The 24,543-nt window shown below is 42.1% G+C and overlaps 1 protein-coding gene across 3 annotated transcripts in view; it reads left to right on the forward strand.

Moving 5' to 3' along the window:
• Positions 1–4,060: 4,060 nt before the first annotated feature.
• lef1 (lymphoid enhancer-binding factor 1) overlaps positions 4,061–24,543 on the forward strand; it is a 41,277-nt gene continuing 20,794 nt past the window's right edge. For all 3 annotated transcript variants that reach the window (XM_020101320.2, XM_020101321.2, XM_020101322.2), the window contains exons 1-3: positions 4,061–5,037; positions 7,143–7,200; positions 8,254–8,378. In XM_020101320.2, the coding sequence (XP_019956879.1) occupies positions 4,840–5,037; positions 7,143–7,200; positions 8,254–8,378 (381 nt within the window). In that variant the 5' untranslated portion in view covers positions 4,061–4,839. The remainder of the gene's footprint in view (positions 5,038–7,142; positions 7,201–8,253; positions 8,379–24,543) is intronic.

The raw sequence follows: 24,543 nt of genomic DNA on the forward strand, positions 1-24,543 counted from the left end.
TTCATTCCCCGCTTCAGGTTGACTACTGGTCTGCCGGTGTTAAATTATGCCCTGTGCATAGATATACTCCTTCCTTACACAACATGTAAAATGTAGTATCTAAAGTGAGAGACAACTGAATTCAGGTCACAGCGCAGCAGGAAATCTTCCTTTTCATGTGAGATCCAGAGGGGTCACTCTTATGAACTCATTAGGAGAGAAATGCTAATGTAGCTCTGTTTTTTTTCTGTCTCTCTCCCTGCCCTCCTTCTCTTCTCTCTCTTTTCTCTCCTCACCAACTTTCCTGGTTATTTTAACAACCAGGGCTGTGATGTTCAGAGCCTCTCTGCAGAATAGAACATATTTAGATGTCAAGGGAAATTGTGTAAGGTGGTTCTGACAGCAGCTTCATTAGAAAAGGCTGTTGTTTGTTGCCTTGTCATCAAGTCGCCAAACTGGAATCGTTTCGCTGTAAACAAAAAGCTGCATCTTTATCTCTGCTGGCGTTTTACTGATGTTCTCATTCTGCTGCAGCAAACAGCGCTCATTAAATGAATGGAAAAGATGGCAAAAAAGAAAATCTGTATTGCAAAATATGGATATCAGTGTGGTGTCCTGGTGAACAAATGACCCTTCCTCACAGGGTTTCTGATAAAGAAGGACTTCTCTGCAGTGGTCTCTAACCATGCAGCGGAGGACATTAAATAATGAATCACTCAAACAGACTTCCACAAACTGGACAACCACTTTAAAGACCGTAATATGAAATTCCGGCTAACTTTTACTTTTTTGAAAGTTTCCAAAAAGAGAGAAATTCATCCGCTAACCTTTTTTATGTTCTTTTGTTTTCATTTGTTATAGGAGTAGCATGTAGCAAAGAACAGCAAGACTGCCTCATTTAATCTAATCTCACGACACCAATAATATACAAATTAAGTAAATACAATGCTTTTTAAATTATTTTATGTCTTACTTCCTTGACATTTGCATGATTTTTGGGTTTTTCAGATATTGAGATATTTTCATAGGAGAGTTTCAATATTTCTTTTGTCAGACATTAAACTTAAATAACTTTGGTGTTTTGCTAATGTACAAATTGTTATTGATAAAAAAAAATTAATTACAATTTTAAAAATGCTCCCCTTAAAAGTTCAGAGTGTAGAAGCATCTTGCAGTGAGCTTGCAGATTGCAACCAATTTCCTTTCTAAGGAAGTGTGAGAGCGTATAATGTCCTTCAGGTAATGTAAAAATACAAAAGGCCCGCTCTAAGCCAGTGTTTGGTTCGTCTATTCTGTAGAAACAACAAGCTCAGTGGCTGAGGACCTGATCTCTGTTTAAAGAGGTTATTTGCTCAACATTCTTAGTTTAAGGTCAATTTTATTTTGTGGTTAAATAGCCAAGAATTATTAAAGTAATTATTTATTCCACAAATTGCACATTTAATGAAAACAATAAAGTATGGAAATTATTACTCCAAAATGAGGGAATAGAACTATTATATAGGATAGTATAATAGTATGTTTTAAATGTAACAGGGACTATACATGGTCAAAATAAGATTGTTTGCCAAAAAGTAATTTCTCTAAATTAAAAAAGAATTTATTTGAGGGAAGTTGTGTCAGTACCAATCAATTTTAATTAAAACTGTTTGACAAATGGCTAATATGAGATTTCAAAATTTAAGTCACTTTAAAATAATGTTTGAAATCAATTCAAATCAATCAATCAGTGTGAGAATGATTCGGAGTTGTCAAAGAGGACCTGTGTTCTCAGTGACCCCAAAGAAAACATTAAGGCTGATGTTGTATTCTATAATATATCGCAATGCCAATAAACTAATTCCAAACATGAGTCATTCAGTCCTGTGCTGTTTTTAATCTGTTTCATTTTTCACACTTTGGCTCTCTCCACCTCTTATCTTGGGCCCTGCAGGCCTGCACTGTCTCTTTTTAGTACCTTAACAGGCCTTATTGCCCCCGATTTCCCTTTTCTCCTAATTTCATGATTTAAAACCATGTCCAAGGTGAATGCTGGAAAAAGCCATGAAAAAAAAACATTTTAAAAGAAATTAGTTTGTTCCCATTAGCGAGGTTTTAGGTGGTGGTGGTGGTGGTGCATGTAGGTAGGATCATTTCAAATTGTGCCAGGAAAAAAGTGGCAGCTAATTAAATTAAAGAAGCACTCTAATGAAGTAGAACCAACACTTTCTTTCAGAGTGGGAAGGGAAACAGAGTTTAAAGCTTGTATCACACTTTTCTCTCTTTTTTTTGGCTGGAAACATTAAGTTTAATGTTAGAGTTTTTTTAAATAAATGAAAGGTTTGTTTGTTCAGGGGTTTGCCTTATGTGTGAAATCTTTTTAATTAACTCTCTCTATCGGTGCAGTGTACTGCGTGCTCGTGCGTGATCGGGCGCGTGAGGGTGCGAGCGCGCTTTCTGCTACACTCTGGAATGCAGCCAGTCTCCTTTGATTCCACACTCCGCTTCCAAAACCCCAAAGCCTTTGATCTTTCTCTCTCTCTCGCTCTCTCTCTCTCTGTCGCGCGCTGCCTCCCTTACCCGGAAGAGAACCCCTTTCTCTCCCTCTCTGTCTCCTCTCTCTCTCTCTCCCCCTCCCTCTCTCTCTCTCTCTCTCTCTCTCAGCTGGGAGGATGAACGCACACGTGGAAATGTTGGCCCGGCTCCACACTCGGACCAAATTTAGTCATACAAAGGCAAGAGAGAGGGAAGGGGGAGGTGGGGGCTGAGAGGGCTGGTGCTGCTGCTGCTGCTGGGGGAAGTGGGGGAAGGAGGAGGAAGGGGGAGAGTCGGGGATGAAAGAGCCAGCCGCCGCGAGATCAAAGGGAGCCGCGGCTCCGCCCCTCTAACCCCACCCCCCGCGCTTTATAAAGATCTGCCTCCCTGGCGCAACTGTGATTCTCACGCAACCTCTCTGCGCTCAGACAGACGCACTGACGCACGCCACTTCCACTCCTTTTCCTTTAGTTTTTTTAATTATTATCAGTATCTGTTGCCGTTTATTTTCCTTTTCTCCCCCCCTCTGTATTTCTTCTCATAAAATCTGAGACTCCACGTCGACGCATTGATTTCAAAACAGGTTTTCCCCTTGTGTTTGTGGCACGTGCTTACATATTTTTCATTCTTAATTAATCACTTTAATTTTTTAATCACTGTCTAATGACGTGTGTGCATTTGTTCTTCTCTCAATAATAATGATTAGGTTTCATAACCTTGTTTTTATTGTGTGTAGATTGTGGCTTAAAAGGAATCTGATTAAGTGTTTTATCACGTTTTCATACAGAGAATAAAAGGTGAAGGAGTGTCTGACTTCAAATTTTAATATTTCTAAGGAGTCACTGGGGAAAGGTTTATGACTGTGTGGCCTTTTATTTCTCTGTCATTTCGTTAGGCCATTGCAACACATTTTGTTTTCTCTCTCTGCTGTCACTTTGAGACTTAAATAGTTTTTTTTAACGAGTAGCAATCACATACATTTTATAATTTCAGATATTGTAGGAAGCACATCAAAAGCTGACGCGGTTAATAGAATGAAAACGACATTAAACTTCAGCCTGAATGTTGCTGATTTGTTGTCATCACAAATAAGTAAACAATAAATATGTGGGACGATGTGACTGTGGGAGAAAATGACAAATACAAACTATTAGCAGTGTTTTCTTTTTTTAACTGGCCCCATCTACAGGTCCAAAATATCAATATTGCCACCACTTGCATCGATATTAAATCTATTGTACCTCCAAACAAACACTATTCTAAATGTATTCACATTTTTATTATTCGTGATTGTTTCAAGGCATCTTACACACACGGAGCGTCTTCTTCCTCCTCACCTCCTCCTCCTCCTCTTCTCCTCCTGTCTGCCCATTTGTTGTGAAGCCGCGTATAAATCTGTGTCTCAGGAGGAGTGTCAATCGGTGCGGTGTCAATCACAGCCTCGGCTTTCCTTTCATCTCTCCTTCCTTTTCCACAGACTGAAAGGAGAGCGAGAGGGAGGAGAGGAGGGAGGAAGGAAAGGAGGGAGGGAGCACGGCTACATTATACCAAACACACATACACACACGGGTTACATGACACTGTGGAAGCGGTGCGGCAGCAGCGGGGAAGTCGCTCGTCTTTATTCCCCCTCCTTTATATCTTCATGTGTTTTTCTTTCTCACTCGAGGATGTACCTTTGACGCATTTTCTGTTTTAAATCCCAAAGAATTAAAAGTGTTTTTTTCCTTTTCTTCCACATCCATCACTTACCTCTCCACCTCCAGCTTTTTTGTGTGTGGTTGCTGTAGCTCAGTTCGTTTCGTTTTTTAATTTCTTTTATTTTTAATTTCCAAGGACGCCGCAGCTTCTTCACCGGACCACCGAGGAACTATTTTCTCTCTCCACTTTGTTGTTTTTGTGAATGCACTTTTGTGAACGCACATTTGTTTTTCCTGGACCATATCCGCTGTGCGCACGCTGACTCACACGCTGTAGTGATGAGATTTTAAACTCGTGGTTCCCTCTATTTTTATTTTTTATTTTCTCCTCATGACATTGAGGCGTGCACCGGACTCTTCATTCTGACCCGCTTGCACGTCAAGTTTTCCGGGTCGTGTGTAGTTCAGAGACTCGTGGTGAAGACACACACACACACACGCTCCTGTTGCTTCATCGGACACACACCGGCTGCGTGTCCGCGCCACGCCGCTTCCTCTCCCGGTGACTCGCCGTCGACGCTCCGGTGAAAACCAGAGGAGACGGTTCCCCCTTATCTTCCACTTCCACCAGGGATTTCAGTGACATTTCCTCGGACAACCGTGGCTTCAGTTTCTCCGGTCGAGCAAATCGAGTCAGTTTGTTAAAATGCCACAGTTATCAGGCGGCGGAGACCCGGAGCTGTGCGCCACCGACGAGATGATCCCCTTCAAAGACGAGGGGGACCCGCACAAGGAGCAGATCTTCGCCGAGCTCAGCCACTCGGAGGAGGAGGGAGACCTGGCCGACATCAAGTCGTCCCTGGTCAACGAGTCGGAGAGCAGCCCCAACAGCAACAGCCACGATGTGAGTGGTGTTTGTATTGTTATTTTCACACATGATGAACGGGGGAAGGAGGATGAGGAGGAGAGGAGGACTGTGGGCGTCAGATCTGAGCTCCGCATCAAACAGGAGGAAACAGCCTGGAAACAAAAGTTGTTTTTAATCCCCAATAATCACGAAAAGACCTGTTTTTTATTTAGCTTTCATTGATCTAATATTGATGAGTTTGCCTTCAAGATTTGCAGGATAAAATGTGATAGATAAATTAACAATACAGGCCAGATAGTGTCCTTTCTGGTCATGAAGCTTGCTTAGTTTTATCATGTATATTATGTAATTTTATCATCCAGATTTAAATGGCAGACAGGATGAGGTCACATGCATTTATTGTGTCAATGTTTTTGTTTTATTTTAATACAAAATGAATAGCTGCAGTGACAGTCTACAGAGCCTTTTTAAAATATACATTATGCACGTTTATCATTCAGATTTAGTTCATCTCACGGTGTATTTTATTTTTAATACAAAATGAATAGCATTAGCTTCAATAACCAGGTGCACCCCCAGAAACCATAAAGATGCTCCTCTAAACACTACATCTTATCCTCAGGAGCCTCCCAACAGGAGACACCACAGAGGCCTAAATGTTTTAACCTCCTGCATCACTTATATTTCATTTAGCCATAGGGACATTTGGATTTAGAATAAAGAAAAATCTATTTTTAGGCTTAACGAATTGAGGCCTTGTGTGTATGTGTGTGTGTGTGTGCGTGCTGCCAGTGAGAAGTAGGCTAATAGCTGTGTTTGCTTTGGTTTCACTATAACCCCTCAGCAGCTGTAAACACCAGCACATGAATCTGTTTAGCACACATGGCTTAAAACCATATTAACAAACAAGATTATTAATTTACTCTGAAAGATCAAAGCTCATAAAAATGCAAGCTAAATGAAATGACGCTTTGCAATTATTCTTGTCATCGGGATGTGATCTTTGATTTTTGCTCCCTGCTAATTCCAAATATTATTATTATTTTATGTTTGCTGGAGTCATAAATAACATTTGGAATGTTTTTTGGGGGCAGATAAATATATGTGTTTGTCCTAGTTGATCAGATAAAAAGAATATTAGGGGTAATATCCTTTTTATCAGACAAATTTCTTAAACGTATGAATGTTGAATTCATCATGTATGTAAATACATAAAGAATCTCAATGGAGGAATTATTAATGATGAATTTTTAATGTTTCTTCTCCTGCTTTACATTTGTAGTAGCACAAAAAAGAAACAGAGTAGGTATGAAACATCACAGTTAAAATGAGTGTTTTATTTTTTCCTGCATCTGTCTGCCCGTGCACTGACCTCAGGATGCCGGCTGCAGCTTACCCATTACAAACTTAAGACGGCTGTTTTTTTTCATTAACTGCAGTGTTAATGAAATTTTGAGCACATCCCGAACAAGACTGTACACATTCACCACCAAAATGTCCTAGAGACGCACGAGACGTGCTGAATGTTAATTAGGAATCCAGCGAAGTTCCACTTGCTCAGCTTGAAGCCATCTTGAGGGGTCTGAACTCTAAAAAAAAAAAAAAAAAAAAGAGGTCCCGATTCAAGAAGAGAAAAGAAATTGATATGTGAAATGCAGGGGATTTTATATCTATTTTTAGGCAATTGTCTGCGCCATTTTCTCTTTTTAAATTATAATTATATTTCACTTTCCACTGAGATTTTTTTCAATTCTTAACACAAATCCACTTGATTTATTTGAATTTGGAGATGAGAGATGAAAATGAGAGTGGACCATGATATTGAAAACAAGTTAATTTGTATGCTCCTTAAGGACATGAAGCTTAATTAAGTGGTTCTTTTGAAGCTTTGATGCAGGCTGCTCCATCACCCCTCTATAGATAGTGGTGTTTGTGTGTGTGTGTGTGTGTGTGTGTGTGTGCGAGCTTGTTCTGCTTTGGTGACAAGCAAAGGGATGGCATTTGTCCCTGCAGTGTTTGTGGGTGTCTGACCATATCACCTTGTCTCTCTCTGTGTATGTCTCTGTGCCTCCGAAGGCCCTCCTGCTGTAATTAATTCATCATCACTTCATTTCTCTCTTATTTTTGCTTTTATTTAACAGGCAGCTAGACAGTCCCAAGATTCATATCACGAAAAACACAGAGACCATATGGAAGATGGTAAGTGACACAGCTCTGTAAATCTGCATGCTTTATAGGACAGTGTTGCCATTTAGCTGCAGTTGAAAACCCCCTGACTTCCAGAATAATACGCTGAGGCGAGTGTGTTTTTTCTCAGTGATCCGTCACACTATTGCACTGTGCTTATCAGAGACCCCATTTCTGCTGCTCTCAGTCAGATTATCTCTGATCCAAGTCTAGTCAGGACATGCTTTACCTTCATGCACACAGCTACCTGTTACCTACCTCACAGATGAGGGTGCCTGCAGAAAAGGGGGGAAACAAAGAATACTTGATGTGAAAAGAGGATGATTATACACCATTTTTACCCCCCACCCCCCACCCTCACCCCTAATTAACTTTCCTCCCACATATGTCATCTCTCCAGTCGCACTGTCACATGCAACATGTTGCTGCCACTCAGGGCTCATTGCTCTCTTGGCTAGTGATCCCTGCAAACCAAACACCAGTTTACTTCACAACAAGATCCATGTTGCCATCAGGCTGTATATCCCCCTCCGGCCTTATTATGCTGCGCGCAGTTGGAGTGGCGAGTGGCGATGTATTGAGGCCTCTTACATAAAGCTCCCCCTCTCAGGTCAAAGGCATAGAGGAACAGTTGGGGCGTCTCCTGTTTTGACACAGTCTGTATGTTCTTCTAATTGGTGCTAATTGGCACAGAGGGGCTCCATTGTTCCTCTGTATAATGCGACCCTCCTCTCCTAGACGGGAAGAAAGGGCACAAACAAAAGGCTGAGGCAAAATGGGGCACGGGTTAAAGCAATAGAAAGCGATACCATTACAGCAGCAAAACAGACCGAGGCACAACTTTGTGTTCAGCTTTGTCATTATTGCCTGCTTGATTTATTGTCAAAAATCCATTTGGAATTTTGCATTTTTAAGATTTGATTCTGTGTAAACTCTTAACTCTTGAGAGTTTAGATACTGGCTTATTTAAATCTGAGTTTCTCCTTGTCACTGAAATTTCTCTGACTTTTGCAAACACACACAGCAAACTGACCCCTATTTTTTCCCCAAAATTTGTTTTACCAGGAAAACATCAAGACTTGTACGGCAAAGGCCATCCGTACACGGGCTACCCAGGCTACATCATGATGAGTAACATGAACGACTCCTACATGAACAATGGCTCCCTCTCACCGCCCATGCCCAGAACGGTCAGTGTCAACTTTTCTTTTCACCTGTTACTTTGTCAGTGTGAGAATAAGGATGTCAAAAAGTGTTTGCCGTCTCTGCATCGCTGTTAGTTAAATGCATAAAACCTTTTATAACGTGAAAGCGATGTGTGGCAAGGATACAAGTGTATACGTAATTGGTCATTTGAGAAAATAAATCACTGAGGATTTTAATTAAGGATTGTAAAATGACTCTGGAATTAATGTAAATTTGTAAGTATATTTGAAATGTATTTAGTTTGGAGGGTTAAAGGTAAGAGGCTTTCAATAACTTAAGTAAAAGTTGGTGTAGTGATGGTTACATGTGGAATGGAAAGCAAAATCAAACATGGAGTGTAACGATACACAGTGGAGGTTCGTCTTCATTTTGCTCAGATTAAATCCAAGCACGATTATAGATTCAAAGACAACTGAATCTGAAGGTGTCAAAATTTGTTTGTGAACTCTCTCATAGTAATGCCACCTAATCTGGTATTGTCACATACAGTAGAGCATGAAGAGTGAGGAAGCAACCTGTTGATTTACCTCCCCACACACCCTGACTGTGAGGTCTCACCATGAGTTACACTGTTTCACATTTAAGTCATTAGCTATGATATAAGATGTAAAATATGGAATCGGTTGTTTTTCACAGTCCGTGCAGAAATCACAACAGATTAAACTTAATTTAATTTTCAATACACAGCTCAGTAGAAGTAAAAATAGCAAATATTTGTGATTTGGATTGTTGTATAGAGGGGAAAAAAACAATCTGCGATGTCGCTCTGGGCTGTGAAATGCTGTAATATACACTTGATAGGTTAAGATTTAAAGGAGCAAACAATTAATAGACAAATTATTTGCTTTGATTCCACAACCATAACACATTTAGTCTTTAATGTTGCGATTAAATGAGAGAAATCATGAGTCATATCTCAGTCTGAAATTGGGATTAAAATAAATTAAGTTTCTTGTCACAAATTTAAACTTAATCATATGATATAATTAAAACGAAATAATCAACTCCACATGTTCAGAGCATTATTATTTATGTTGTTGTTGTGTCTGTATGTCAAAATAAGAGAATCCTTATTTACCCTCTTGCACCAGCATTGCTGACACTTGTCCCCTCCAGAACCATATGTGAACCAAACGCCTTATTTTCCAGCAGATTAGCATGAGATGTAAAGTATTTCTCATCTTGTTAAAATCTTAGATGATGCATGTCTAAATGACCCCAGTAAGCCCTCTACTAAGCCCGTCATGAACGAGGAGCTCCAAAGGCAACATCACGTCTCTGAGGTTGTCTTGTGGAGAAGCTTTTATTACCATCCAGGGTTGGCGTATGTTGTCACAGAAATCGTCCCTGTAACGGTATTAATTTCAGGCCAGCTGCAGGTCTCTCACTGGCGGCTTCCTGTGTCTGTCCCGTTTGCAAATTTCTCCTCTCAAGACAGACATAAAACGCAGGGCACACCAGCAGCTGTCCATTCTAATCCTGTTTTGTCCATGTTTCTGGTATCACACTCGGGAAGACAACCAGCCTAGGTCTGGCTATGGTTTGGTGCCTCCACACAGGAAACACTGACACTGTGCAGAAAAAGCTAGAGCCCTGGGTTGTTTGCGCTTTTGCAGTGCATATAAATGAGTTTCATCAGGGTAAAGTTTTTAAAAATGTGAGTTCTGCGTAAGAATCAGCTTTCGGAGGCAGATGTGATTGTCGGGGGCAGAAGCCACATGCTGTGTGTAAAGGATCTTCATTCATACGCAACCTCTATCGTGGAATGATGTTAAAATTGCATTGCTTCCCCTCTACCAAGTAGCAGAGGGTGAAAGCATGTGACATTATGAAGAAAACATGATCCTGATTACCTCACGATTCACTCTCTCCAGTTTACAAATAGAATAGCTTGTGAAATGCAGGGTATGACGCTTTCTAAATTTTCTTTTTATTGCTTGTTTTCCAGTCAATTTTATCAATTGTTCCATCATGCACACTGAGAGATTCATAGTTGTGTGTATGGACACCAGCTGACTGTATGAGAGGAAATTACCCCTCACTGCAGATGAATTAGGCCGGGCAGTTAGGCGGCGTTCTCACTGCCAAAACTTTTAAACCCCTGCTTTCATTTCATTTACCATGGCTGCTTTTTTTTTTCTTCACCCAATTTTCCCCCTCATCCTGTCTTCAATAAAACGGTAGTCATTTTATATACGTTTCTCTCACTTATCCAATAAAGAGAGCCAAGACTCGGTGGAGGGATCATGGAACATGAGTCCTCTGGTTTTCTCACTGATGTCAGATTGCTGCCTCTGCTGCTGGCCATCGCAGCCACAGTATCTGCAGGCCTGGGATCAGTTTTCACTGAGATCAAAGCCGCATTCTCTCTTTCATTCTCTTCCATCCCGAGCCCCCACCACCGCCACTGCCACCCCCCCAATCCCAGTAGTTTAGATTGATTTCCATTGACCATGACATTCCTGCACATGCCGTCCAGTCATGATGGAGCTTTTGGGAGTTGCTGATTGTCAGCAGATTTTAGTGCTTTTCGCTTGGTAGGTCACCTCTGCCCCAGGAGCTGAGATTTTGGTGTCAAGATGCCCAACGGTGTTCAGTTTCATTTACTGTGTGGTTAATGTGGATTTAAAACAAAGTTGACCACTTCAAAGAGTCACTGGTGGGTTATAAATACTCTGATTTCTACTCAAACCTGTAGCTGTTTGAGGATGCAGGTTGAATGTTCTGTGAGGGCAAAAGACTGTTTCATTATTTTATGATGTTCCCACTTTGGCTATTGTACTTGTTTGAACTGCTGTCTAGTTATAAGTAATTTAAAGTGGTTATCATCTTTGCCTATTTTAGACCAGCATTACTGAGCCTGAGATCACCAAACCAATTCCCTTTTGTGAATGGGTCAGGAACCTCTCAGTTCATTTTTCAATTTCTGAGGGATGTGAGCTGTTAAGAGTTCAAAATGCCTTTGGGCACAAATGGATTGACCTACAACCAATCAGATCAATGACATTAGACATGAGTATCATCTAATACTGAAAGTATAGTTATTTGCTCTTCTTTTATAGAAAATATATTTTCACTTTCTTTAAAATGGTTACAACAGCAAATCAGTAGATGTCCCCACCTTCCCTTATACAACAACCATCTTTTGTCAGTCATTGCCTCAGTTTATATTAATTTTGTGATTGGCCCAACCTGTCACAGTACGGATGGAAATGTGTAAATGGGAGGGGGTGTACTTTAGTGCCATCTGTGAGGGAATAAAGATGAGCTTGCTGATTGGTCTGATTTCCAACCAATCTTTATTCATCATCTTATCTACATTAGATATGCACACAAAAAAGAGGTTATTGGAAATAAATACATTTTCAGTTATTTTTTCAGTCTGGATATTTGTATTGATGAGAGTAAAAGGACAGGAGGGTTGCTGAGAGAGAACAGATGTTTCTTACTGTGTAAATTAAAAAAAAAGACATTTGTCTGCAGAAACAAACTAAACTTCTTTATTTCACTTTTACTCTGATGTAGAATTTTTCGTTTTTTCATTCACAGCTTTGTGAAATTATCTTTCTTATCATTCCACCATATGTGTGCATGTTCAGACTTCCTATAGCTTTTATGAAGCTGGATCTTCAAAGCATTTAGGATGTTGTCATAACTCCAGGTTTTATGTGTAGAAGAATAAAGGTTCACTGCTTTGATCGGCTTTGTCTTATCAAGCTTCCTGAACTTAAATCAGGATTTGGAAGTGACAGTTTCTAAATAAAGATCAACATGCATTAGATGGGCAGAACATATTTTTAAATGACCTAAAAATCGTTTTCAGAGCACCCCACTGCTTTCACACTCTTTAGTTTTGCACGTTCCTCTGTAGGTTTAAACAAATCCTACAAATCTTTGAATAAACTCATAAATGCCTTGTTGACGAGATAACAGCTCAACTGCATCTTCCTAATTTGCAAACTTTTATAGTCCAGAAATGTAGTGCAAGGTTTTTTTCACCTAACTGTGAAGATGTGTTGGTGATCTTCAGCTGTGTAAGAGCAGTCTTATGGTCACAGGCAACAGCTTGAACAGAGATGGATAGTATCACAAATTTTTCTCTAAGCAGAGTTTCTCTGCTGTGGTGGCAGGGGGGTTAGAGAGCTCCCGCACTCTCTCTTTTTTCCCCTTTGGACCCTCAGTTGCAGATCCTCATGGCAAGGAAGAGGGTTTGTGTGTGTGTTGGGGGTTGGGGGGGCGTAGTGCTGCACTTTTCTTTGATGTAGTGGGAACGTGACGGATCTGCTAGCCAGTGTCTCGCAGCGTGGAATCACTAACCCAGGCTTACCTAACGGGATTTGGTAGGACCGCTCTGGTGTCCCTCAGTGCCATGTGTGTCCTGAGCTCATGCCCCCAGCGCTACCGTGGAAGATCCCTGTTAAAGAGAACACTACATTTACCAGCAGCCTTCCATGTATACACATAATGTTCTAGATGGCAGTTTTTCTTTTTTTTAACATCTCACTACAGGGTGAATATGCTGCGTGCAGTTTACTAGGGTTGAATGTAGCATTTAAGCAGCTGGACTCCATATGATCATCACACTGTCAGCTCATTTAATTATCTACAAGTAGAGTCTAATACAGTACACTGTGTATATTGACGTCTAAAAATACATTTATAGTATATATAGTAGTTGTCAAAAAGGTAGAAGTATAATTGCATCATTCTAAAGCTGACTTTATTCATGCGGCATATGAATCAAAGAGTCCCACTGACATTGATGTCATCTGCTGTGCAGCTCTATCACACAGTGAAATATGTGTGTCCACATGAAGGACACCACCAGAGACCTCACACAGAAGAAACACTTGGCGTCTCTTGCTCTTTGTAGTGCCGCTGGGTCTCGTTGTTTTATAAACAGCACCATTAACACCATCTTTCTTTCGTGTCCTCCACTGTCTGGTGATGCCGGTTGACACATTTACTCCATATGCACAGTACTAATGATGACATGTGGTTGCAATCACCCTATCGATGCATTTTATCTTTTTTAGTGGAGCTAAGCGGAGTGATTCTCTACCAGGTCCAAGAGATATGCATTGCTAAAGAAAGATAAGAATACTAAGATCACAGTAAAGGTCAAGGATGATTTAGTTTTCCTGGTAGAAGTTCATGCTGTAGTGTCATTATATCCAAACTATAGGAATTAAGCAACATAGTCAATATAATCAGAGACCTCAGATTTCTTTCCTATTGATGTCAATCAGAAATGAGTGACACAGATACATTTTAAAACATTATGTGTTCAATGTGCTGAAAAATTGGTTTTCTATTACGGTTCGGAGGGAAGCAATTTGGAATGGCACTGCTGCACGCATGACATGCAGGCACGCACTTAACCCCTGTTGATGTTTATTTCTGGCATGTTACTGCTCAAAGCACAGCACTCATAGATGATGACACTTTCTTTGCTCCCCATCCTGCCGCTGAGTTGGAGGAAGCTTAACCAATCAAGCAGCACTGCCTGGAGCCAGCTAGTCAGGCTTCCAGACAGACTGCCGCTCAGGCCTATAACACCTGCTCGAAGGACGTCACTCTTCACCAGCAGCCTGCCACTGATCTCCAGGGGTCAACAGAAAGCCTTGCCAAGGTTGTCCCTTATGCCCAAATCAGTTTGAATGGCCAGGGTGTGGACTTCCTGTAAGGGTGGATCAGAAAAGGAGACTGGAAGGGGCGGCGTGTGCATGAGTGGAGTGGTTTTGTCAATTTGTTGTGTAACTGTTGTCACGCTTGCTGTTGTTCTGACGGTGCATAATTAGAAGAGACTGTGGGTGAAGTGGTTGTGTCTTGGCAAAGATGATGAGTTAGTGTAGAGGAACTGCGCCTGAATGCAAAATCGATATGTTTTAAAATGAAACTTCAAATCTAGTTTTATAGTCATTGTTTGTAAACTGAAATGTATTTAATATGCTCCTGCAGCACATGTTTCACTTAATTGACCTAGTTGAGTCGTTAAGCCGTGATTGAAGCTTGACAGTAGTCCCTAAAGCTTGATCACAGTACCTCACTGTTCCCTGATACAGCTGTAAAATGAGTAAAAACATGAATAGCTTTATTGACTTCTTCCTGACAGCTCGTAGGTCTATATAGAGGCGAGCAGTGTTCCAGCTAGTAAACTGCAGCAAGGGGAACAATAGGACCACAGGAGTGAAACATGGGTGCAAATCCTGCCGGCTGTATCCAGACTTCAGAGAAGCTCAAACAGCCCTCACTTTGTCCAGCTAAGAAATAGAGCTATGATCAATAGCTGCTCTGTTATATGAAGTTGGTCAGTCTCTGGTGCGCTCTTGCCCTCCCTCCTTCTCGTTGCTGTTTCATATTTTTCAGAAGCTCATTATTTCTTTCTGCTGTGGGTGCGAGTGCTAAAGAGGCTCACATGCAATGTGGATCTGACAGCGCTGAAATATTAATGGTCCCCAGTGTAGGAGGTTGGTATAAGGCCTGCATAGTTACAGTACAAAGGGTGCCTTCTCGCCACCAGGCTTTATTAGCCAAGCTGTTAAATGAATAGATGGATATAGCTTGCACTCTTTCTTCATGCCTCCTTTTGTGTTTTTCGCAGCACACATCAAACCACTTTCTCTCTGTCTAACCATTTCTAACACATACACCAAACGGATATTAGATGCAGACTCACAAGTGTGCACACACACACATACAGGGGTGTGGGTAAGAGCTGCACTACACTGTTGAATTTTCTCTGGGAGGACAAAGAGGAGGGCTTTGCTATCAGTTCATTTTGTGTGGTCTTGCCATAAAAAACACCCTGTTCTTTGACTGTGAAAAAAGCTGCCTGTCTTTAATTTTTGGGAAACCCATAAAAGTTTGTCACTCCTTTCATATCGGCTGCAGAATTGAAAACAAATGCTACATTCTCCCCTCCTCTCCTTTGAACTGGCCAATTATGGAGTTGTGAAAATAAAAATCAGTCTGTAGATCTCTTTACCCCCCTCTCCTTTCTTTCCCTCCTTCTCTTTTCCCCCTTCTCCCTCTCTTCCTCGTTCACTTTCTTTTTTTCTCCTCCCCCTTGTTTTTGAAGAAACCGAGGGGGATCACTGATGTCAAAGTCAAAACCAAGAGCATTAAGAAAACTGGCGAAATGCAATACAGCTGCAATCCGACATGACGCTAGAAAATAGGGCTGAGGAGCAGAAAGCCTCTCTCCCGTATTCCCAGGGCGCGCAACTGCTCCCGGCCTTGGCTTTGATCTCTTCAAAGCCTCCTGCCTCCTACTAGATGGAGAGTCTTGGCTGCCGCTCGTGAGCGCTGGAGAGAGGCAGGGAGGGAGAGGTGGGGGGTGTTTTTTGGTGGTGGTGGGGAGCAGTCGTCTTTTCCTTTCCAGGGCTGAAATCAATCACGGTGCCGAGGCAATTATGCGTAATTCAACCCCAGCCAGATTAGTGACTCTTGTTACCTGAGCGACCGGAGCTCTGTAATCTGTGAGACACACCGGCCTCACCAGCAAAGGAGTAGCCAGGAACAGGCGAGGGCACTTGAGGGAAAGGAGGGGATTGAGGGGGAGAGGTGCTGAAAAGCAGGCTGCCATGCTGCTGTCCAGAAGAGCAAAACATCAGCGTACAATGGAGTGATTACACTTGCAGATGTAGCCATGTTTATAACAAAGTGGATAGAGAGAACAGAAAGTGCTGATTGCCATGGAGCTTGCTAGTTAGTGTACTAACAAGCCCGGTCTCTTTTGTGTTAAAACATGTGGGTAGTGTCACCTCAACTACGCTTCGAGTCCTCCCCCCACCATCCCCTGCCTTGTCCTCCCTCTAGTGCCATATCTCTATCCCTCATGCCCTCCACAGTCGGCTCGGAAATGCAGGCTTGGCCAAGGCTCCTGCCCCAGGCGCCCAATTTACTATGGCTGGAGAAAAATTCAGTGGCCCCAAGTCACAGAGGAAAACAGCAGAGCTGAATGCTACTCTTTCCCTGCTGCTGCAGTTTGTCTGATCTGTTCAACTGTTTTAGTGTCTTAACACACAGCAGTGTAACAATTTACACCCTTGTGCTTTTTTTATGTGGCTTACTGAGGAGATTTATCCCAATTATGTTTGCTACTAGTTAAGGCAAATCTCGAACGTGGTAGGAGTTTGATGCTTATGACTAACACTTCCTTGTGTACATTATGAGATTATACATTTTTATGCTCATTTTTTTAGCCTGTGATATTTTGATGCAGGATTTAAGAATAAAAAACAATTAATTTGAGGTTGGGTGGAGTGCAGAGGAAAATATGCAGATTCACATTATTGTACCAGTTAACTGGAAATATATGATTGCCTGGGCTTTGGTTCCTCCCCTGTGCACTGTCTGTAAGCACTGATGTCACAGGGATGAGAACAAGGCTTTGTTTTTTTCCTCAGCAGTCACTTGATGCAGGATGATGAAACCCACAAAGATATCTAGCAAGAATGTGTTTGTTCATCTGATGAGCTCGCCTTGTGCTCCATGTTGCTTTTGATCATCAGGCGGCTCGGTTGGTGATGGGAGCCAGTTATTTTCCTTGCTACACATTAAAATAAATCAGATATACCATCCTGTTCATAATAGGAGGTAGTTCATCAGCAACCCGTGTCTGCTATAGTTTTGACAAGGCAGGCAGGGAAGTGGAGCTGACTCTAAAAATATAAAGGTCACGCTGAATGGATTATGTGGCATCAATGGAGCCACCGTCCAGCTCGGCAGGAGCCTTTAAATCCACTAGCAGCCATAACCCTCAGCTCAGGGGCCAGGTGACGCTTTTCATGTCCTCCAATGGAGGGACATCACTGAGGCGTCCTCGACTTTGAGCTGCCCGTCATCAAACAATGCATCAAAACATCAAATCAGTCCACCCTCACTGTACCCCTATCTTTTGATATGAAAGATGAGGAAATGGCCCCTCACCCTCAAATCTAAAAAAGTTTTCTGTCGTCATTGCAAACACTGATAGTGCCTCCGCACCGAAGATACAATAAAAGGAACATTTTATTTGACTTTTAGGTCTTTCCCTTAACTTGATTGTAACCTGACCCTGGGTCACAGATGTGCTCAGGATCAGTTTTATGTGGGTCCTTTGTTATGAAAGGATGAAAATAGGTTTTGATGGTCAAGCAACTCTAAGATTCCCATATTTAGCCTTTAATGCTGGGTAATGTGAACATTATTCTACACAACTTGAAAAGAACTTAACATAAAACTGCTAGTAAAGGAAAGGGAGTTTAATTCAATTATTCACACAGGATAGATAATATTTTACAATATCTTTGTTTGGTGAGTTAAGATGTCACACTATAGGCCATGGCGTTAGGGGTTAAAATTTCTGGTCACTATTTACTGTATGGACATAATAATTTACCAGAGCAAAAGATGACATTTGCATTGTCAACAGTCCTGAATCCGTTCAGTTTACCATCCTTTATTTATGAAAAAAAGGGAAATATTAAATCCTCACTATTTAATATTTGCTATTTTTGGAGGGAAATATTGAAATTGATCATTAAAGTAGCTGTCAGTTAATTTTTTTCTGTTGATCAACCGCTTGTTTGAGCTTGAAGAAGACTCCATTTCAATAGCTCAACTGCTCATTCATTCTAACATTGCTTTTTTGTAATAGAGAGATGAGATTAAGTTCAAACATGTCCACCATGAATTAATATAGCTGATAGTTGAAATGCAAGCACCGCATGCCTAATATGCTTATCATTCAGATTTTTAGCCTCAGGTGCATGAGTGTGCCCTATAATGTTTCTGTAACCATATGCCCTGAACCTAAGGAGTTTCCTTTGTGCTCACTATTACCATTTCTTTAGAGGTATCAAGGGATAAGCAGACGTCCACTGCCATGTTGTACATGGTCATTGTTTTGTTTGTATTAAAGCCCGTAAAACCCTGTCACAATGCTAATTGATGGGGCGGAGTTTCCATGTGACCGTTAAGGTCCCTTGGAGAGGTTCTTGAAGTGCTCCCTTTTTCTGTGGAGATGGAGAAAAGCCATTTGTTCAGAGGGGATCAGATTTGAATAGCTTTGTGCTTTTCATTCAGATCTTAGCAGGGGCGTGTGCGTCTGGCTAGAAAGAAACCCTAAAATGTGTGGTTTGATTAAAGACTAATTCCAGGCTGAAAGGCAGTTGTTGGTAGTCTTTACCAGTTAATCCTTTAAAACGTGGATTCACACCCAAACAGTGGGCTGCTGGTATTGTTGCACGGTCAATAGTGTGAGCGAGCCGAACGGTTTGCAGTGTGTTCCGCTACCATGAATACTTCTTAGCACTGTGACGGGAACCTTGCCTGATTATAAGTAGAATCAAAACATTGATATCATTTGTAACAGGACAAACAGTTTTATCTGAGCTCTCGTCTACTTATGGAAAAAGATTGTTTTGAAAGTAAAGGAAGAAATATTGTTTATGTCTTCAAGAGGAAAGGTACACTGAGGTGAGTACTGTGACGACGTGGTCAAAAGTTCAGATCAAAGCCAGGACACAGGTGTCATACGACCTGACGAGAAAGGGCTCCTCTTTTTCAAAAATGTTGCATAACCTACATACTTAACCCTATCACAAGAAATTTGATCTCATTCACACATTTTTCTTCAAGGTTCTATTTTTTATTCCATAAAGTCACCAATGGTACAGGCTTGGGCTATCAATATTTTCATTCAGTCTATCCTCACATGCTATGTAGGTGGGTGCACATCTGTCTGAGATGGAAAACTAGGTCAATACTGTCTGCAGCTCAGGCAAAAGCGGCTCTCATTCAAATCACCTCCCCATCCACATTTTCCTGGTGTGTGCTGATGAAAACCTTCCCTTCAAACACGGCAGTGCCTCCACAGCCCGCTGTTGTCTGCTCTCTCTGTCCAGCTCTACTCTGGCTAGCTTGCAATGCTAATATTTACCCCCCTTCCTTTCTGTAGATGTAATGTGCAGTCGGTTTAGCATTGGAGCTAGCTGTGGCTTAGTGAGAAGAGTTCTGTCTCCGGCTCTCATCTCCACAGGTAGAGACACACAAAGACCCCCACCAGACTCCATTTTCCCCCCTCAACGCTCAGCTCCCAAATCCAAACTGACAGCCATTCATACCCAGAATACCTGGGCGAAAGCTGAGGGGGGGAAACACTATCTAGGTGTAGCAGGCAAATCCCCTCTTGTTCGACGGATCTATGCAGCTCCAGCATGAGGCAACTCATCAGCACTTTTCCCCCTATTCTGCAGTGCATTTTCTCACCCTCTTTTCCTCTGTCTCTGGTGTTGTATGGGGGCGAAGGTTTTAGCGCACTAGCCACACAAAGTTAGCTTGTGCTGCAGTTTTATTTGTGTACATCTCTCAGGGCCTTCATGTGTTGTTGTTGAATGTGGTTGTTGGCACCGCCGCGCCGCCTGGCCTGAATGTAGCTACTCAGCAGACCAGCGCTGGCTTCTAATGATAAATCATGCAGTGTGTTAATGCAGCAGCAGGGATGCTATAAATAGCTGCTTGAGAGGGATGCCGATTGATTCAGTATGAAAAAATAAGTGTGCTGTAAACATTTTCTGCTTGTGGTCAGTTTAAAGGCTGAGTTCAAACAGACCTCTTATTAAACATGTACAGCTGATTAGGTAAATGAGGCAATGATTCAACCATGATTCGACAATGTCCTTACGTGCCAGGTACATGTGTCTTAACCCTGTGCTGATAAATTACACAATTCTGTGCGATATCTATGGTGTTGCTAGCATTTTCAGCTAATACGTCTCTATAGATCTGTGGTGTTTCAGAGAGCAGCCATGTTCTTTGTGAGGGTATAGATGCCTAGTGGGTGCTTGTGTGTGCGGTCTGCCTTTTGTGCATGTGTCTGTGTGTGCGCTCGCAGGCCTGCTGACAGTGGCACTTCAGCAGAATGTTTGCCCTTTCCTCAGTTCTTTGATGTGACCAGGTCCTGCTGTGATAATGAGCCCCGTGCCCCGCCGCAAGGTGAACATCCTGCAGTTCGCCCAGGGCACTGCCAGAGCTGAGGCCCAACCCCCACCACACCTCCACCGCACACACACTCTCTGCAAACACAACAGTAGAGGAGGCGACCTCCACTCAGCTGATAAACTCCCACTCAGTGCTTGGATAGTGTGAGTGCTATGACAATACTTTGTGTGGCACGGAAAGGTTTCAGTCCCAAATTTACCTCAGAGAATATACAAGATATAAAGTACACAGAACATGGCGATATGGCTGAATATGGTGATTATTGTCAGTGTTTCATAAATTGAAATATATTATGGATGCTGCATGAAAACTTTAAATAAAAAAACGTTTGCAAACATTTAAAGGACACCTGTGGTGATATGCTATATTTCCATCAATAAGTTGCACTGCATGGTCTCTTGCTTAACATTACCAGAGAAAGTTACAAAACGTTTGTCAAATCATAAGAAAAGACGGTAACATTTAACCTTTTCAAATAAATGGTTTAATCTCTGTTGATTCTTTTTTTTATAAAACATAAACGCTATCATATCGCAACAACATAATTCCGGGAAAGATACTGCACAATGATTTTGAACTCTGTCTCAGTCCTATACTGTGGCCAACAGTCATGACCTCTTGAATGACCTTCCAAAGCATCGGCTCTTTAAAAACAAACTGTGGCTCTAGTCGCACATCTTAACTCTGTGGCTTAACAGGAAAGAAAAAACAGCAGCTGGATCATTCCCTAACATTCTCTTGCTCTTCCACAGGTTTTTAATAGCATCGCGACATATAGAGAAAATTAAGAGTTGAACAGCGGATAAAGTCTTTTCATCTGGGGAGGCATATTTCACACAAATTAAAGTCTTTGCACATTCAGAATGCCAGTGTGAGAGCTTGCACGATCGGTTCGCTCGGAGCACACGCGCCACATGCCAGCTGAAAGATGATGGGTAATCCAACTCGTTCTATTCAGTTGTGCTTGTTTGCGGTGTAAAAACTTGGCTGATAATAGCTCCTTTGTGTTCATGTGTAGCATGTATGTGTTAAATGCATTAATCTCGTGGTTATTGCAGGCTGCGATCCCTTCACTGTGCACCATGACTGCATTTTATAGCTTGTCAGTGTCAGTGTTTTTTTGTTTTTTTTTGTGATGTGGATTCCATGTTTATTCAGTGGCATTCAGTCTGTCATGTGTGTGTTAATGTGAAGTGTTTGACTTATCGCTTGTGGGTCACAGTGGTATTTGGAGGATGGTGTCACAAGTTTTGTTACACATTAGATTTGTACAGCCACAAAAACCACAACACTGTATATACATGGCACATGCTTTATTGATGTGAATAATTCACTGACCACCACTCTGCTTTTGGTTTGTGTTATCCCTCATAACACAATCCCTCACATCCCTCATTTTTTTCCATTTTAACCAGCTGGCCTAAGCCCTCAGTATCATTGTGTCTTCTTCACCCTTTGGACTCAGTGTAGCACACTGGTTTCATGACTACATTTTGAAGAAGGGGGAGAAGAAGAGGTTTTTTGGGTGGGGGGGGGGGGGTCACAGATGTAAATTTCTCTCCAGGGCAGGCTTTTCCTGTTATCCGTAGCCTCCTCCACGCCTGTCCCTGTGGTTGGCTTCACTTGCTCGTCTCATTACCCCGGGCGCGTGGCGCTCCTTCGCTTGCTGCCGGCCTGGCTTTCTTCTCCATTAATTGGGTTTCGTTACATTAAGCCCCCTGGCCAAGGGGCCATTCTGCCAATAAAACATTCCATTTTTAGCACTATGCTCAAAGCTGTTCAGGGTTCAACCCGCTCTACGAATGGTAATTGGTTATTTATTTAAGCTTCCTCAGGTTGGTCTCTACTGGTTTTGGTGAAAAAGAGGGAGGGGAGGAGTGAGATGCTGTTCCCTTTTCTTTCCTGTGTTTGGAGATTGGACACTGTGGCCAGGAATGTTTGCTCACTGTTGTTGGGAGAAGGTTGGACAACTTGCACACAAACACACCTGAGAGTGAACACCTGGTCTGAGGGTGACTCTGTAGGATTTCAGCAATGGGCACGCCCTTGCTTCATACTCAAACTTTTAGCGTTTACATGGGCATTCTGGCTGTAAACTTTTGATCTTTATGAGCGACATTGTCAGTGGAGACAGTAGGTATTTAAACAATCTCAAAAGTGTGTGTGCTCTCGACCAGTGATTCACTGTTACTTTAAAATATTTCCTCAAATGGAAATCATGTCAATTTTACTAAAGATTCCAAACAAACTATTGATGATGCTATTTTCTCCCTTTCTTGCCTCATCTTTTTTTCTCTTATATGTTTTTTTATGCACCATCTTCCTCTGGAGTGCAGGAAATCCCCTGAGTAGGTGAGGGTGGGGTTTTGAGGTGAGAAGGGCATCTTGGTAAAAAAGATTTAGCAGCATGGGAATCCACAGCCACCACCACTTGAGCTGCCATCTCCCCAGCTGTTTGTGAAACACCTCACATGGTTTCTGCACACTTGATTGTAGCTGCAGGCAGAAAGAGTCCTCATTGCATATAAATTACAGAAGTGGGAAGTGATTATTATAAAATTCCTGCTTTCCCTTTTTTTACTCCACTCTGCAGAAGTGGTATAATTGAGTGGAGCACAAAAGCCGTGCTGTGAGGGGAGAGAGGGAGAGAGATGCTAAAAAGGCAATATTGCAGGGATAGTTACTCCAGATACCACATAGACACATATTTAAACACACACACTCATGCTCAGCAACCATGGCAGGATGTTGGTGGAATTTGACAGAAGACAAGCTCCGAGACACCGGCGTGCCGTCAGAAAAATCCTCCCTCAGAAAAAACACGAACGAAACAAAAACGAAACGTCCCATTTCTCTTCCCCACCCCCAATTTCAGACTGCACGCCAAGTCACTGGCTCCCCGTGCTGAAACACACTGGAGTGTCTCCTCCATGGAGGGCTCGCTGCCAGCTTCAGTTCCACACAATGAATTTCTCTTAAAACCACATCTGAGGGGCTCTTTAAAAGGGCCAGCCAAGCCTGCATATGGAATTCCAAATGGAACATTTTCTTTTCAGTCCTTGCAGCCTCTCCTCTTTCACTCTCCCTGAAAAATATGAATAGAGATATCCTAAGCCTATTATTTCTCCTGTATAATAAAAGGGACCTCCAATATGGCCGCCCTCCATTTGCAACACCGCTGCCACTATGGGTTTTTTCGAGTCAGGACAGGGGATGAGAGGGGATCAAATGGCTGCGACGCAGCATGGCCCTTATTGTCGTGGTCAGTTGAGTGTCTACGCACTCCAGGAAATTGGTAGAAGGGTGTCGTGTTTTTTTGTCTGTGTCAAGAGTCACGAAGCGGGCACAGCAAGCGAACAAGTCTCCACCTGGAAGTATTAATACGGTTGCTCCATAACACCAGTTATCACTGTAACATTAAGGAGACAGTCAAACGTAGTGTTCAATCATAATACAGCGATATGAAGACGTGTGAAGCCTAAATTACAATTCAGTGCTCTTCTTCTCTTCCTCAGATTTTAGTCGGGCATACAGTTTGTGTAAATGTGACCAAACAGCCATAAATTCTCTATTGGTCACAGAGGCCTGCAATTTTTCCCTCATGGATTTTGCCACAAGGGAGGCAGTTTATTAAGAAGTTGACAGAAATAGGATATGACAGCTGTTACTGGGAAGAGCACCAAGCTTTCTTTGGTGCTAAGGAGTCAATCACCTTTTTATTCTTTTGCAGTATTATAGATTGTACAGGAACAAGTCAGAGAGACTAACTTTTGTCTCCACTTGCTTTTTCTTTGGCCCCCTTTGCCAGAAGTTGGAGAAGACTTCCAGCTAAAATGATAATCCCCCAGGTTCTTATCTCATTCTCAAAGGATAACAAATGGGAGTGGAGAGGCGTAAAATAATATGGGTGAGAATGCTATCATTTAGCCCCTGGTGTAGGCATGTCCCAGCCGCCCGGGTCCTGGTTAGCCCTTCTTCAGGGTTAGCGACCCTTACTAATAAGCCCTCCCCTCTGTAGGATAAAGTCTGACACTCCTCCCATACCTACAGATTATCCCATCACCTTTGACTCTTGTTAGCTGGGGTCACAAAACCTGACCCACCTGGACTGGTGTGAAAAAAGATCCTGCATCATGGCTTAATTATAGTTTTCAGGCAGGA

Source organism: Paralichthys olivaceus, chromosome 8, assembly GCF_024713975.1.
Source record: "Paralichthys olivaceus isolate ysfri-2021 chromosome 8, ASM2471397v2, whole genome shotgun sequence".
Lineage (NCBI taxonomy): Eukaryota > Metazoa > Chordata > Actinopteri > Pleuronectiformes > Paralichthyidae > Paralichthys > Paralichthys olivaceus.